The 17,616-nt window shown below is 47.3% G+C and overlaps 1 protein-coding gene across 3 annotated transcripts in view; it reads left to right on the top strand.

Annotated features, from left to right (window-relative positions):
* Positions 1 to 17,616, top strand: part of dnajc4 (DnaJ (Hsp40) homolog, subfamily C, member 4) — a 145,365-nt gene that overhangs the window by 45,309 nt on the left and 82,440 nt on the right. For all 3 annotated transcript variants that reach the window (XM_055665804.1, XM_055665802.1, XM_055665803.1), the window contains exon 4: positions 9,680 to 9,900. In XM_055665804.1, the coding sequence (XP_055521779.1) occupies positions 9,680 to 9,900 (221 nt within the window). The remainder of the gene's footprint in view (positions 1 to 9,679; positions 9,901 to 17,616) is intronic.

Below are 17,616 nucleotides of genomic sequence, written 5' to 3'. Positions count from 1 at the left end.
CACTATGATGGAAGGCAAAGTCATGTCTCTCCCCTGCTCTCCATTCTTCTCCCGATGTCAAAGTCTAAGCCCAGGGCGGGCGATGGTAAGTCCCGCTGTCGTTAAGGCCGCGCCAGGCGATGTAAGGCCCTGCCCGGGACTTGATGTTTGAGCCCTCAGCGGGCGCTGTCAGGTCCCGCGGCCGTTAAAACCGCGCCAGGCGATGGAAGGCCCTGCTCCGCGTCGTTTTCAACCCCGCAATTCGGGCGGGAGAAGTTGCCGTTGCGGGAACTCCGAAAAGAGAAAACCAACAGGGTCCCAGGGAGAACATGCAAACTCTGTACAGACATGACCCGTAGTCAGGATCGAACCCGGGTCTCTGGAGCTGTACGGCGTATTTGGTTATATTAATACTTGCAGCCAAAAGAGATCAATCAAAGCATTGAATAACGAGGTCATGAAACTGCAGGGAACTCATTCTTTTTTCTAATTTTCTAACCGGACATTCACCCTTTATTTTCCTGCTCGTTTGCAACATCAAAAAAAAAACAAAGTGCAAGAGCGGGTTCCTTACCCAGGGGTTAAACCGAACCACGTAAGTTGCCAGGTAGACAAAATGCTGGAGAAACTCAGCGGGTGCAGCAGCATCTATGGAGCGAAGGAAATAGGCAACGTTTCGGACCGAAACCCTGAAGGAAATAGGCAACGTTTCGGGCCGAAACCCTGAAGGAAATAGGCAACGTTTCGGGTCGAAACCCTGAAGGAAATAGGCAACGTTTCGGGCCGAAACCCTGAAGGAAATAGGCAACGTTTCGGGTCGAAACCCTGAAGGAAATAGGCAACGTTTCGGGCCGAAACCCTGAAGGAAATAGGCAACGTTTCGGGTCGAAACCCTGAAGGAAATAGGCAACGTTTCGGGCCGAAACCCTGAAGGAATTAGGCAACGTTTCGGGCCCAAAAACCCTGAAGGAAATAGGCAACATTTCGGGCCGAAACCCTGAAGGAAATAGGCAACGTTTCGGGTCGAAACCCTGAAGGTCATGACTGACTATGGGTGATGCATCCTGGTCGGATGCAAGCCTGGGCAATGTCATATGGAGGACAGGCTGTTGCCCAATGCAGCACGTAGCTGATCGATCTAAAGGAACAGCAGGGCGTTACAGTTTGGCACCAGCGCTGTCGCAGGAGCTGCCAGAGCAAACTTAGAACTAGTGTAGGAGTAATCATGGTCAGCATGGCCACGGTGGGCCAAAGGGCCTGTTAGAAACATAGACATAGAAACATAGACATAGAAACATAGACATAGAAAGAAACATAGAAATTAGGTGCAGGAGTAGGCCATTCGGCCCTTCGAGCCTGCACCGCCATTCAATATGATCATGGCTGATCATCCAACTCAGTATCCCGTGTTGTTTCCACGCTGTGTCTCTAAACAACATTAGACTAAGATTGTAGGCTTGTTGCAGAGCGATATTGGGCTTTAGTTCTTGTTTACTTTGCAATTCCATGTGATTACATTCATCAAATCTGCTGTCAACAGTCAAAATCTTCTTAAGTGACAAATGACATCCGTCACAAATGTTGTATGCCAAGTTCTCCTAGATCAGACTCCAGCCAGTCTCAGTGTTAGAGGCTGCCAACTTTCCAAAATTATCCTAGAATCTTCAGAGGTTAAATCTCCTGTGAGCTCTGGAGATTAGTAAAAGGGGCATTTTTTTTTTTAGCATTTTCATTGTTTAGAGATACGGTGTGAAACTGAGTCCAAGCCGACCAACACTAGTTCAATCCTACACTTGGGGTCTTGCTGCATGTGGGAATGTGGTCACATCATTTGTGGGCACGTTGCAAGTCAAATTGAATATTGTGAATATTGTCCTCAATGCAATTCCCCACTTAAGTTCTTTTTGAATCCACTGGAGATGGCTGGACCTGGGACACAATTCCAAAGAATTCTTGCAGTGGTGTCCAAGGAAATGGAAGAATTAACTTCCACCAAACGTACTCATCTCCCTTTGCACAAGGCATGATTACAACCATTGGACTGTTTTCTGCAGATGCTGGTTTACACTGAAGATAGACACAAAATGCTGGAATAACTCAGAGGAATATTGCAACATACCTTCTTAATTCATCTGCCATCTTCTTGCTTTTCATTCTTGGACCGTCCGGTGCCTGGGATCCCTCACCGGGGAAGAGCTCCGACAGCCGGCCTGCGGCCTATAGCATCCTGAAGCCGTGGTCTCTGGTAGGAAAGTGTTGAGTCGGGACCTACCTCCAAGCCGCGGAGTGTGTTCCATTGGCTCCATTTATACCTCACGCTGTCTCGGCAAGGCCAGCAGCATAATCAAGGACGAGCCGCACCCTGACCACTCCCTCTTGTCCCCTCTCCCATCAGGCAAAAGGTATAGAAGAGTGAAAACGCATGGAGGGTTCATGGCCCCGACCACGGGTGAACAAGGGAGGAGGACTGGCTGAGCTTTGTACCTTCCACCACAATGAAGAATGCCGTGGTGGATGTTTGTGTTAAATCCTATTGTGTATTGTGTGTTCTTTTTAAGTGTATCGCTGCTGGCAAATTCATTTCACTGCACCTTCGGGTGCATGTGACAAGTAAAATTATAATAATAATAATAATAATAATAAGTTTATTTATATAGCACATTTATAGTCAATTTTCATTGACCCCAAAGTGCTTTACATAATTTAAAAATCAGTTCCATACAAAGCATAAAGATGGGTTAACAAAATAATAAAATGCATAAACAGGACACAACATGTAACATAAACATCCACCACAGCATTCATCACTGTGGTGGACGGCACAAAAAATTGACTTTGACTTTGACTTTCTGCATGATGAGCATTGACTTCAGTTTTACCAGAGCACCTGGAGGTCACAGTGCTAGCCAGAAATATAAAAACAAACCTCCGTTAGGCTTTCTAAAGATACGTAATAAAAAGAAGCGGATCAAATGGGCTGCCTAGTCTAGCACTCATCTGGAAAAGAGATTCTCAGTTACCTTTCCCTCTGTGGCGAGTTTGTGAAGAGGATCATAGATCCATGTGAAGACACAAAGTGCTGGGAGTAACTCCGTGGGTCAGGCAACATCTCAGGAGAAGACTGTAGATGGGTCCCAACCCTTATCATCATCTACACATGTTCTCAAGAGATGCCGCCTGACCCTCCAGCACTCTGGTGTTTTTCTTTGTAAGCCAGCCTTTGCAGTTCCTTGTTTCTCCTGACTTTGCTGTTGTTCTTCATTGTGCCACACCTCCAGAGGGAGCTAGTGCCCACACTGAGATGGTGTTAGCTGGCCTGATCTTATACTCGCCCGGAGGTCAGTGGCCAAGGAGAGAGACCATCCACTCACTTGATCATAGATGTTGGGTGAATGGGTGAGCAGGCTGGGGAGAGCAGAGAAAGATTAAACACTCTCCACAGCATCTTCAACATTATTTGTACCAAGTATGTTTTGATTTAATGATACCCAAGTGGATGAATGGCTATGTCGCTCTTCAAGGGAGATGCTAAATGCATTTCGTTGTCTCTGTACTGTACACTGACAATGACAATTAAAATTGAATCTGAATCTGAATCTGAATGGGGTGGGAGATTGCAACCTTCACATGGTCCGCCCTGTTTCGACGAATAATAACTAATAATAATAATAAATGTATTTATTTGTATAGCACATTTAAAAACAACTCAGCATTGCACAATCAAATAAGATCAACTAGAACAAGTTGTCCGACAACTTTGGGCTGTGCACGCCAATGATCCTATAGCGGAGCAAGATAGACCACTCCTGCTAAATGCAATGGGCTGACGTGTGTAGTACGCAATGGAGGGGAACGTGGGCCTTTTTTTCATCCATTTTAGTAACCCGACCCGACCCGACCCGCAGTGTAATCAACGTTGCGGGGGAACAGTTTGTGTTAATAGATTAAAATCCTGAAAATGAGGAGAAGATTTTCCCCAAAGAACTTTTATTTTTACGAGGATGTTTCCGTAACCCGGCTTCCGTCTCCGCACTAGTTATCCCATGGGATCTTTGGTGCGGAGACGGAAGCCGGTTACGGAAATGGGGCCGAAAATTGCCCATGAATCTGCCCGTGACTGTACTACGTCTTTTTCGTCGAGTGGATCTATCTTGCTCGCTGTAGGATCTTTGGTGCACGCCATACGCAAGGAGAAGGAGACCTGGTTTAGTGTCAAATTTTGTTTAGCTATGCTCCTGGGAACCAGTTTGCGACTTACTTTATTGAACGCTCTTCACAAACAGAGGTGGTTAACACAATGTATACACTCCACCCCACCCGAGAAAACAGATTAAAAACCAATGGACAATTTGTAGGGGGATGGGGGATTAAAAATCTTTGGAATTCACTTCAAATCCTTTAGGCGATTGAAACCATTCCTGGAGATAACTGCCTGTGAATGAATATATTTGTTTTCTCATATTAAATACATGGGGAGTCTCAAGCCAGCAAAATGCACCCAGCCTTAGCTTAATTAGTTGTGCCTGTGTGTGGGGAAGACTCTATGTATGGTGGTGATCTTGGAACTTAATTGTGGTCATATAACCATATAACAATCACAGCACGGAAACAGGCCATCTGGGCCCTTCTAGTCCGTGCCGAACACTTACTCTCACCTAGTCCCATATACCTGCACTCAGACCATAACTCTCCATTCCTTTTGTATTGTATTCAAATTTATTGTCATTGTCTCAATTTGAGACAACAAAATGAATTTCCTTTGCAGGCAGCATCATAAAAAAAATAAATAATAATAATAAATAAATAATAAAACATTAAAAATAAAATTGAAATTGAATTAAAAAAAAGCACAAACACAGAAAGTCCACGACACAACATAACATAAATGGCACCAAGGTGAGGAAGGCACCATAGTCCAGCCAGCCTCCCCTCCATGTTCATCCGTGGTCGGGGCCTTCCGAGCACCCGCAGTCGCCGCCCCGGGTGGCCCGATGTTCAGGCCCTCACGCCGGGCTGGTGGAACGCTGACGCCGAACCCCGACGGTGAGCATCCTCCTCCTCAGCGGCCCGGACCTCCTGATCAGCCGCCTCCCGCTGCCGGAGTCTGCAGCTCCTGAGTCCACAGGCCGAGCCGGGCAGAGTCACAGGACCCCGCGCTGTCCATCAGCGCCGCCCGCGTTGGGAGCTCCGCAAACCGCAGCTCCAGGATGTCGGTGCAGCAGGTCCAGCACTCCGGGCTCCAGACGGCGACCCCCGGTAAGGCATCGCCAGCCCCGCGATGTTCCAGCGCTGTCCCGCCGCTGCTGGAGCTCCGGTCGATCCCGGCAGGAAAGGCCGCGCCAATCCAGGTAGGTAGGCCGCTGTGGGGGGAGGAGGGGGGGGGGGGGCAAGGACGCGACTCGAATAATAGTCGCGTCCTCACCAGGAAGCGGCTGAAGGACGGTATCCCCTGCACCGTGCCCTCTTCCCCCACACAAAAACACCAAAAATAAGATCAAATAGAACCAGTTGTCCTGCAACTTTCCCATCCATATACCTATCCAATTTATTTTTAAATGACAATTTAAATTATAGGTAGACAAAAATGCTGGAGAAACTCAATGGGTGAGGCAGCATCTATGGAGCAAAGGAATACATGACGCTTTGGGCCAAGACCCTTCTTCAAACTGGAAGGCGGGAGATTGCAACCTTCACGTGGTCCACCCTGTTTCAACGAATACAATCAACCCGGCGTGCACACTCAAATAAGATCAAATAGAACCAGTTGTCCTGCAGCTTTAGGCTGTGCACGCCATACGCAGGAAGAAGAAGCTTCTTTGACAAGGCAGCCATGTGTGGAACGTCAGTTTATACTCTCTAGAATTTAGGAGATTGACAGGGGATCTTATAGAAACTTACAAAATTCTTAAGGGGTTGGACAGGCTAGATGCAGGAAGATTGTTCCCGATGTTGGGGAAGTCCAGGACAAGGGGTCACAGCTTAAGGATAAGGGGGAAATCCTTTAAAACCGAGATGAGAAGAACTTTTTTCACACAGAGAGTGGTGAATCTCTGGAACTCTCTGCCGCAGAGGGTAGTCGAGGCCACAGTTCATTGGCTATATTTAAGTGGGCGTTAGATGTGGCCCTTGTGGCTAAGGGGATCAGGGGGTATGGAGAGAAGGCAGGGATGGGATACTGAGTTGGATGATCAGCCATGATCATATTGAATGGCGGTGCAGGCTCGAAGGGCCGAATGGCCTACTCCTGCACCTAATTTCTATGTTTCTATGTCAGACAGGAAGTGTGAAAGGGTCATCCCAAGAAGATATGGTGAAGAACAGTAGAGTCTGTCATGGGACAACATCATCATCAGGCTGGCCACGGACCGAGCCATCAGGACTCTCTTTATTGAATCAATAAATCTAGAATGCATGACCTGGTGTGTTGAAAGCCTTTGGCTCAGCGTTATTACTTTGCAGGCAGATGTTACTAATGCAATGAGGATGCGGAGCTGGTGTTTTACGTAGATTATTATTGGTGGCCCAACCTACGCCCCACATTCACAATCCAAATCCACTGTTGAACTGGCCAAGTCGGATCGAGTTGTTTCAGAATAGTATTGGCCTCTCGCTGTCCTCCAGTGTGCTGGAACGTTTCATGGAATTTGGCTTTCGTGTAAGTTTACTTTCGATCCTGAGGGGGATTCACTCAGAGTTTGTGAGGCACAATCGCCTTCAGCGTTTCAGGAAACATGTGCAGCTGGTGTGTGTGTGTGTGTGTGTGCATTTCCATTGCTTTGACATGTTACAGCCCTGTCCCACGGTGCGAGTTCATTCCAAGAGCTCTCTCCCGAGTTTGCCCTGATTCGAACTCGGAGATTTACGGTAATGGCCACTCGTCGGTACTCGGGGCTCTCGTGGACATTTTTCCAACATGTTGAAAAATCTTCACGAGTCTTCCCGTGCTTACCTGCCGTTAGCGAGTCTTCCCGAGTACCTGCCGTTAGCGTTACGAGCCGCTAAGAGACGTCCCCGAGCTCCGACGTACCCGCTACGTTCATTCTCCGTGCTTACCACGTGTTTAGAAACATAGAAATTAGGTGCAGGAGTAGGCCATTCGGCCCTTCGAGCCTGCACCGCCATTCAATATGATCATGGCTGATCATCCAACTCAGTATCCCGTACCTGCCTTCTCTCCATACCCCCTGATCCCCTTAGCCACAAGGGCCACATCTAACTCCCTCTTAAATATAGTTTGATTTTCTTTTAACTCGGGAGAGCTCTTGAATGAACTTGCACTGTGGGATAGGGCTTTTAAACGTTGAACATCATGTTTATCTGCCTCTGTGAAGTGACTGATAAGTTTTTAGATTTAATTTTGTGTCAGCCATGGTGTGAGAGCTCCTACTATACAGAAGAAAGGAATTTTAATTTGCAGCTATGTTGAGTATTTGCGGATTTGTGCCGCTCTCCACTGCAGACAGTACCAGCCTGTGTTTTATTTTGTGCTGTTCAATATATCAAATGTCTCTTCCGCTAACCATAGTAAGTAAGTTTATTGGCCGAGTATTCACATACAAGGAATTTGCCTTGGTGCTCCGCCCACAAGTAACAACATGACATACAGTGACAGTTACAAACGACTCAGAAAACACTAAACATTAATAATAATAAAACATTCATGATAAAACACCATTGATCAAGCATGTGAACCAACAAAATACCAGATCAAAGGGAGGCTACAGATTTTGGTTTTTATGTCTGGCTGTGGCAGCTTTGCCAGTCCGGAGTCGCCTTCCAGAGGGAAGTGATTCAAAGAGTTTGTGGCCAGGGTGAGAGGGGTCAGAGATGATCTTGCCCGCTCGCTTCCAGGCATAGTTGCATCCTCGCTATTTTTGTAACCTCCTTCAATCCTCAATCCCACCCCCCTCCCACCCCCCACCCTCACTTCAGTCTGAAGAAGAGTCTCGACCCGAAACGTCTCCTATTTCCTTTGCCCCCTAGATGCTGCCTCACCCGCTGAGTTTCTCCAGCCTTTTTTGTCTACCGCCGAGATATTGGTGTTTCTCCAATTCTGTCCTTGTGACTTTTTGCAGCTTGCCATTGACGACCATGCCTTCAATTGCCCCAACTCCCTTTTGAACTTACATCTTATCAGCTATGTGGTTGGGTGTTAAAACACTCCCCCGTTTGTGTTGATATGAAAAGCCTCCTCCCTTCACAGGTCACTCTGACCTGCTAAGTGTATGCTTAGGGGAGGATCAGTGGTGCAGCAGTAGCATTGCTGGCTTACAGCACCAGAGACCCGGGTTCGATCCTGACTATGAGTGCTATCCATACAGAGTTTGTGTACTTTCTCCCTGAGACCACTAGGGCTTTCGCCAGGTGCCCCGTGTTTCCTCCCACACTCCAAAGGCGTACAGGTTTGTAGGTAGACACAAAATGCTGGAGTAACTCAGTGGGTGAGGCAGCATCTCTGGAGAGAAGGAATGGGTGACGTTTGAGTATAGGAGCAGGGTCTGCAGTTGTACAGGGTCTTGGTGAGACCACACCTGGAGTATTGCGTACAGTTTTGGTCTCCAAATCTGAGGAAGGACATTATTGCCATAGAGGGAGTGCAGAGACGGTTCACCAGACTGATTCCTGGGATGTCAGGACTGTCTTATGAAGAAAGACTGGATAGACTTGGTTTATACTCTCTAGAATTTAGGAGATTGAGAGGGGATCTTATAGAAACTTACAAAATTCTTAAGGGGTTGGACAGGCTAGATGCAGGAAGATTGCTCCCGATGTTAGGGAAGTCCAGGACAAGGGGTCACAGCTTAAGGATAAGGGGGAAATCTTTTAAAACCGAGATGAGAAGAACTTTTTTCACACAGAGAGTGGTGAATCTCTGGAACTCTCTGCCACAGAGGGTAGTTGAGGCCAGTTCATTGGCTATATTTAAGAGGGAGTTAGATGTGGCCCTTGTAGCTAAGGGGATCAGGGGGTATGGAGAGAAGGCAGGTACGGGATACTGAGTTGGATGATCAGCCATGATCATATTGAATGGCGGTGCAGGCTCGAAGGGCCGAATGGCCTACTCCTGCACCCAATTTCTAATTTCTATGTTTCTATGTTTCGGGTCGAGACCCTTCTTCAGTCCACAAACCGACAGGTTTGTAGGTTCATTGGCATCGATGAAATTGTAAAACTGTCCCTAGTGTGTAGGATGGTGCTAGTGTACGGGGTAATCGCTGGTCGGCAAAACTCAGTGGGCTGAAGGGTTTCTTTCCCTTCTGTAACTCTAAAGTATCTAACGTTTTCTATTTTTTTATTTAAGAAGGAACTGCAGATGCTGGAAAATCGAAAGTAGACAAAAATGCTGGAGAAACTCAGCGGGTGCAGCAGCATCTATGGAGCGAAGGAAATAGGCAACGTTTCGAAACCCTTCTTCAGACCGAAACCCTGAAGGAAATAGGCAACGTTTCGGGCCGAAACCCTTCTTCAGACCGAAACCCTGAAGGAAATAGGCGACGTTTCGTGCCGAAACCCTTCCGGGTTTCAGCCCGAAACGTTGCCTATTTCCTTCGCTCCATAGATGCTGCTGCACCCGCTGAGTTTCTCCAGCATTTTTGTCTCCCTTCTATTTTGTTTTATTTCAGACTTCCAGCATCTTCAATATTTCCGTGATGGACTTCCTGGTGCAAGACTAAATTCTGTCAAATGTCTTCCTCCGCAGCTTCATCCGGACATCGACTTGTCCAACCCCAACCTGCACACCCAGTTTGTAAGGCTGAACGAAGCGCACAGCGTGCTGAGCAAACGTAGCAGTCGATTAGAATACGACACGCAGCTCAGACTGCAGCGGCATGCCTCTTTCGGAAAACCTTTCAATCCACAGGCCCGTGGCAGCCAGGACGACCCTTTCTTCTACCATGTGGACCCAACATCAAGCTACGGGTAAGATAATTTAAACTTTAGAGGCACAGCGCGGAAACAGCCCACCCAGTCCCCGCCGACCATCACCATATAACCATAACCATATAACAATAGCAGCACGGAAACAGGCCATCTCGGCCCTACAAGTCCGTGCCGAACAATTTTTTTTCCCCTTAGTCCCACCTGCCTGCACGCATACCATAACCCTCCATTCCCTTCTCATCCATATGCCTATCCAATTTATTTTTAAATGATACCAATGAACCTGCCTCCACCACTGGGAGCTCATTCCACACCGCTACCACTCTCTGCGTAAAGAAGTTCCCCCTCATATTACCCCTAAACTTCTGTCCCTTAATTCTGAAGGCATGTCCTCTTGTTTGAATCTTCCCTATTCTCAAAGGGAAAAGCTTGACCACATCAACTCTGTCTACCCCTCTCATCATTTTAAAGACCTCTCTCAGGTCCCCCCTTAACCTTCTGCGCTACAGAGAATAAAGACCTAACTTATTCAACCTATCTCTGTAACTTAGTTGTTGAAACCCAGGCAACATTCTAGTAAATCTCCTCGATCACCCTGTACACTGGTTCTGTCCTACACACTGGCAGGGGCGGAAAACCCGGGGGGGGCCAGAGGGAACACGTCCCCCCCATGTTTTGAGAGGTGGGGGACATCCCCTCCAAGTTTTTGTGATCCCGATTTTAAAATCTCCGCTTTTAGCGCCGGATTGAGCCTCCGAAACCTCGCGGTGTGTGTGAGTGTGCGCATGCGCGCGTGGCCGCCAAACATTTGTGTCCCCCGTCCCCTCCATGTTTTGGTAGCGAGTTCCGCTCTTGCACACTGGTGACAATTTACAGAAGCCAATTAACCTACAACCCCGCACTCCCTTTGTTCACACAGAGAGTGGTGAATCTCTGCCACAGAGGGTAGTTGAGGCCACACAGTTCATTGGCTATATTTAAGAGGGAGTTAGATGTGGCCCTTGTGGCTAAGGGGATCAGAGGGTATGGAGAGAAGGCAGGTACGGGATACTGAGTTGGATGATCAGCCATGATCATATTGAATGGCGAATGGTGCAGGCTCGAAGGGCCGAATGGCCTCTACTCCTGCACCTAATTTCTATGTTTCTATGTGGGAGGAATCCCACGCGGTCACAGGGAGTACATGAAAACTCCGCACACACAGCACCCAAGGTCAGGATCGAACTTGTACTCGCTAGAATTTAGAAGATTGAGGGGGGGATCTTATAGAAACTTAGAAAATTCTTAAGGGGTTGGACAGGCTAGATGCAGGAAGATTGTTCCCGATGTTGGGGAAGTCCAGAACAAGGGGTCACACAGTTTAAGGATAAGGGGGAAGTCTTTTAGGACCGAGATGAGAAAAACATTTTTTTTCACACACAGAGAGTGGTGAATCTGTGGAATTCTCTGCCACAGAAGGTAGTTGAGGCCACACAGTTCATTGGCTATATTTAAGAGGGAGTTAGATTGAGGGGGGATCTTATAGAAACTTACAAAATTCTTAAGGGGTTGGACTGGCTAGATGCAGGTAGACCAGGAAGATTGTTCCCGATGTTTGGGGTTCCAGGAATAATCTGTGGAATTCTCTGCCACAGAATAAAGGGGAAATCCTTTAAAACCGAGATGAGAAGAACTTTTTTCACACAGAGAGTGGTGAATCTCTGGAACTCTCTGCCACAGAGGAAGATTGTTCCCGATGTTGGGGAAGAAAGAACACCCCTGCCACTGGCCCCCACTACTCCCTTCCCTTCCACGGACTCTGTAGGTTGTGGAAAGTGCTCCACTACTGCATCAATGGAAAGCCTTTTTATTATCTCAGCAGACAGGTGTTGGTGTAAATCACAGCCTCTGGAGAGTTGTTTGCCCTGGCTCCAACTCAAACCTGTGTGGAATGTCAGGTGCATTTTCACATGCTTTTGATTGATGAGGCATTGGCTATCGTTATAACAACAGCGTTGGAGGAAGGGTGGGTGAATAGCAGGAAGTGTTTTCTGGTTTACACCTCATAGTTGTAGCTAGAGACAGCTATCTGCGTCATTGTGTGTGCCTAGATTCTGGTTTTCCCTCAACGAAAGAAACATTTGTGTGATACAAAAAGCCTGCTAGTTCATCTCTCCAGCCCCAGAACCACCTCTGTATTCGATTGGAGACATGTAGAGACTTTTTTCTCCTCGGTATGAGTGACCAAGCGAGGTTTTTCCGATAATCCTCTCGTTTCGTGGTCACTTTGTGAAGTTGGATCCAAATTTCAAGCTGCAACCATTGTGACTGGAGCTCAAATATTTTAGATATTGCATTCTGAATAACTGGTCCAACAATGTAACTCACCAGCAATAAATCATTGATGCACTCGGCACCAATACTTGGCAGAAAGTTCTTGGGTCTTGGCTTCTTGGTGCTCCAAAATATTCCTAATGGAATTTAAACTGGAGGTGGTGGAGGGAAGGAGGGCTTAAAGTGGTTCTGAAGTGAGTGTATGAGGTGTGGTAAACTTGCAGATATATTCCTTGGATGATGTCAGTCGTAAAATGTCCTGAATAATGGGACATGGTCATGTTGTAAAGTCATAAAGTTTTACCTGTAAGACGTTGCGGACTCAACCTGAAGAAGTGTGGCTTCTTAGACTCTTGACAAGTGCCACTGTGGAGAGGTAAGGCCCTGTCCCACTTACGTGTCCTTGGCACGCAAATTACGCGACCACGAGAGCCGAGACGGTCGAGAGAAGGTCGGGCGCGATTACACGCGTACGCACAGCCGTCTGGAGCGTGTGACGTCATTTGAAGATGGGCACAAAGATGGAGTAACTCAGCAGGACCGGCAGCATCTCTGGAGAGAAGCAATGGGTGACGTTTCGTGTCGAGACTCTTCTTCATTGGCTATATTTAAGAGGGAGTTAGATGTGGCCCTTGTGGCTAAGGGGATCAGGGGGTATGGAGAGAAGGCAGGTACGGGATACTGAGTTGGATGATCAGCCATGATCATATTGAATGGCGGTGCAGGCTTGAAGGGCCGAATGGCCTACTCCTGCACCTAATTTCTATGTTTCTATTAAACTCTATGTTTCTATGTTTCTGAAAAGAAGGGTCTTGACCCGAAACGTCACCCATTGCTTCTCGCCAGAGATGCTGCCGGTCCCGCTGAGTTACTCCTGCATTTTGTGCCTATCTTCAATCGTCTTGGCCCCGCTCTGGGAGTAGAAGTGGGGGCGGATCCGGACTGCAGCGGCCGTGAGCCCCAGGCCGAGTTCGCCGATCGTTTGCCTGCTTCTGCTGCTGTTGAAGGTGAGACGTTGCGTCGCGCCAGGGTCTTGGGACTGTCCCACTTTGGCCATCAGTTCCGCGGCAGGCCGAAGATTTAGTTCACTGCAAGAATTTCGGAGCCCCGCGTGATGTTCGCTCGTCTAAGTGGGACTGGCCCCCGTGCGGCCATATATGGTGCCTGTACGTCTCAAGCCACCACGAGGTCGTGTAATTTGCGAGCCAAGGACACGTAAGTGGGACAGGCCCTTTACAGACCCACTGACTTGTGGCGGAGAGGCACGCACTGCTGGCGCTCTCCGCAGCGGCTGGCTGCGGCAAACCGATGGCAGAACGTCGTGTGATGCATGTGCGAAAAAACCTGTCAAATATACCTGTTCAGAAGCTCAACAGATCAGTTTGTGGCATTCCCACAGCCAGTTCCGACAAAGTTTAAAATTTAAAAGCTAGCAGAATCACTTTGCCTTTTTGCAAACCTCCTATCTCACTCTTGTCAGTGTAGGCATTTTTGTGAATGTTTAAGTTTCTGCGGGAACAGAAGTAATGGAAGCCTCTTCAGCACAAAGTGGCTCTCACGCTAATGACTGACCACTAATAACATAATTGCTGGCAGTTTTATCCTCAGCCCATGTGTCACTGAGATGAAAACAGTTGCAATAATCCACAATTGACCACAAGTGCATGTGTGTTTGTTTAGGTGGCTGTCTATGAATTTTGTCACTCAAATACATCTATCATTTGCTCTTGTTGTCCCATCTGATTCTTCATGTTATTTATTTGTCTTTTTGAAATGAGACCAATTTAAAACCCCTTGCCTAATCATAACAGCCAGGAGTTCAAACTATGGTGAATCCCTTACTTCAGAAAAGGAAAAGGCCCGTACTTCAGAAAAGGAAAAGGGACGTCATAAAGTAGACAAAAATGCTGGAGAAACTCAGCGGGTGAGGCAGCATCTATGGAGCGAACGAAATAGGCAACGTTTCGGGTCGAGACCCTTCTTCAGACCGATGTGATGGTGAGGGTGGGCGGGAAGCAGAAAGGAAGAGGCGGAGGCAGCGGGCTGTGGGAGAGCTGGGAAGGGGAGGGGATGGAAGGAGAAAGCAGGGACTACCTGAAATTAGAGACGTCAATGTTCACGCCACTGGGGTGCAGACTGCCCAAGCGGAATATGAGGTGCTGCTCCTCCAATTTACGGTGGGACTCACTGTGGCCACGGAGGAGGCCCAGGACAGAAAGGTCGGATTCGAACCACTGTTGTAGATCATTTAGACAGAATGGCCCATTTACCATGCTAAATCGTGGTACAAATTCACAAGTTAAATAATCAATGGTTCAATGCTGGAGAAACCCAGCGCCTCACCCGCTGAGTTTCTCCAGCATTTGTGTCTACCTTTGATATTCCTGCACTTGCACAGTTCCTTCTTAAACACTACATATTCACATGGGTAGACAAAAATGCTGGAGAAACTCAGCGGGTGCAGCAGCACCTATGGAGTGAAGGAAATAGGCAACGTTTCGGGCCGAAACCCGGAAGGGTTTCGGCCCGAAACGTTGCCTATTTCCTTCAGATATCAGCCTGAAACGTTGCCTATTTCCTTCAGGGTTTCGGCCCGAAACGTTGCCTATTTCCTGCAGATATCAGCCTGAAACGTTGCCTATTTCCTTCAGGGTTTCGGCCCGAAACGTTGCCTATCTCCTTCGCTCCATAGATGCTGCTGCACCCGCTGAGTTCCTCCAGCATTTTCGTCTACCTTCGATTTTCCAACATCTGCACAGTTCCTTCATGAACATCAATGGTTCAATGGTATTTCATTGTCACATGTACCCGGGCACAATGGCATTTATGGGTGACACCACGGCTCAGCGATAGAGTTGCTGACTTACAGCGCTTGCAACGCCAGAGACGCGGGTTCGATCCTGAATACTGGTGCTTGTTCTTGGTTTCTTGGTCCTCCAAAATATTCCAAATGGAATTTAAACTGTGGAGGTGGTGGAGGGAGGGCTTAAGCCAGAAAGGGTTATTGGGAAGAAAGAGCTACTTTAAATGTAGTTGCATCTGGTGCTGTCTGTAGGGAGTTTGTGCGTTCTCCCCGTGACCGCGTGGGTTTTCTACGAAATCTCTGGTTTCCTCCCACACTCCAAAGACACAGATTTGTAGGTTAATTGGCTTGAGTTTGTATACTTGGTATAGTGTGTGTAGGCTTGTGTTAATGAGCAGGGATTGCTGGTCAACGCTGACGCGGTTGTCCGAAGGGCCAGTGTCCGCGCCGTATCTTTATTTTTTATTTTTTATTAATTTTTTTTAAATATTTTATTTTATTAGAAGTAAAGCACAGTCATATGGCACCAAAGTGCCTAATATATATTTTCATAATACATTTTATGTACAACTTTTTTTTTTTTTTTTTTTTTGTTATATTGAAAAAAGATGAGCATAAGAAAAAGAAGTTAGATAGTAAAGGATAGAAAGATGTGAAATATATAGTGTGTGAAGAAAGAAAACGAGTAAATGAAGAAAGTTGAGAGAGAAAATACCTGTAGTGAAAAAAAAAGGAGATCATTATTTATAATCTTGACCAACCCTCGTCCAGTCCTGAAACAGTTATTTTTTACAATTGTGTTGCACCATATGATTCCAAAAAAACGACGAATGGAGACCAACTCGTTATGAATTCGCGCCGTATCTTTAAACTAGACTAAACTAAATAATCTTACGATACATTACGCACAGCCATACTGCAGTACTAGAGGGTAAGATAGTTGAATGGATTGAGGTGGTATACAAGAATCACCGTGTATCTGGCACCTCAAATTCAGTGTTGTTAAAATTGTTAAGGGGCTGTCCCACTGCGGCAACCTAATCCGCGAGTTCAGGAGAGCGTCTTCGACCTTCAAGCTCGAGGGCACACGCCTGAAAAACCTCGCGCTAGATCGACCGTCAGCGATGCAACCGCGGGATGGATCGACCGACCGCACACACACATCGTAAAGGCGGGGGCCAGGGAAAGCGGGGGAGCGCTGTCTGTAATTCTGAAGAGGAAGGTAAAAAACCGCTGCACAGTAACGGTAAGTCCTTTAGAGAGCGCAGAGGAGGGGGAGGGGGGGAGAGAAGGGAGGGGAGAAGGAGTGGACACACTTTTAAGAAGTATAATAGAGTTTAGCGGGCTTTTAACCTACCGCTCGGTTTCCCTGGATCCTGAAAATTCCAAAGAGCCAATTCAAATGCCCGGGTCAGCGAAGGAAATTGCCCCCGACTGCCTGTAACTACATGGCGACCCCACTCCACTGCACTACGAGTTCAATTGAACCATGCCGACCAATTCTTACTCGCGGAAAATGTTGAAAAGCAGCGAGTGTAGGGAACTTCCCTCGAGCATGAAGGAGAGTTCCAGTGACATAGGACCTCCGAGGACCACGTGTCGACCATGCTGCGAGTTTGACTCGAGGGCAAACTCTTCTATACTCGCTGCAGTGGGACATCCCCTTTAGAGTCTTAACTATTAAATCATTGTAGATATTAAGAGAAGAACTTTTTTCACACAGAGAGTGGTGAATCTCTGGAACTCTCTGCCACAGAGGGTAGTTGAGGCCAGTTCATTGGCTATATTTAAGAGGGAGTTAGATGTGGCCCTTGTGGCTAAGGAGATCAGGGGGTATGGAGAGAAGGCAGGTACGGGATACTGAGTTGGATGATCAGCCATGATCATATTGAATGGCGGTGCAGGCTCGAAGGGCCGAATGGCCTACTCCTGCACCTAATTTCTATGTTTCTAAACACTAACTGTGAACTACCCATCTCTTCCCAGTTTCCAGCATTACTGTCCCTGCTAACGTTCTGACCGACTGAGAACTATTGGATATTGTTCAAAATTAGGAAGTGGTTTAGATGGGCAGGGTCCGAGAGGGCAGGGTCATTTGGGGCGGTTGATAATAGGCAGCAGTGGGTGACAAAGCCCAACATACATTAGATACGATGATCCAATATCTACCGCTGCAGAGACATTTGTATTCATGTGGCTGTGCTCCTGACATACAAAGGTCAGAAATTACTTGGTCGGGTGAATGCACTAGGTGTTGTCCGAACTGCAGAATATACATGCTGTAAGAACATTCTGGAAAATGAACATTTGCGGGCCTCGCTTTTCCCCTCTCAAGGATGCCAGACATTTATGGATGGCAGTAAACTCCAGTTCATTTACCTGCTGCGCAGTGCCTGTCACCAGTAGCAGTAACCAGAAGGGAATGTGGCATGTGCAGAATTTAGAGCCTCTTTGCGATCCTCTTTGCAGTCCGCTGTTAACTCGTAAACCGTATTTCTCATAGGCGATTGCACTTTGATATCAAGGTGACGGCATATGATCCAAGCAGGCAGCCACATATTTGGATGGAACAGTGTGTGGCACTTCAAGATAATGCAAAACGGTGAGCAGGGAGAGGCAGGGATTTGACCTTTGGTCTA

The sequence above is a fragment of the Leucoraja erinacea genome, unplaced genomic scaffold, assembly GCF_028641065.1.
Source record: "Leucoraja erinacea ecotype New England unplaced genomic scaffold, Leri_hhj_1 Leri_150S, whole genome shotgun sequence".
Classification (NCBI taxonomy): domain Eukaryota; kingdom Metazoa; phylum Chordata; class Chondrichthyes; order Rajiformes; family Rajidae; genus Leucoraja; species Leucoraja erinaceus.
Note: the sequence above shows the minus strand (reverse complement) of the source record. Positions and strands in the feature narration are given on the sequence as shown.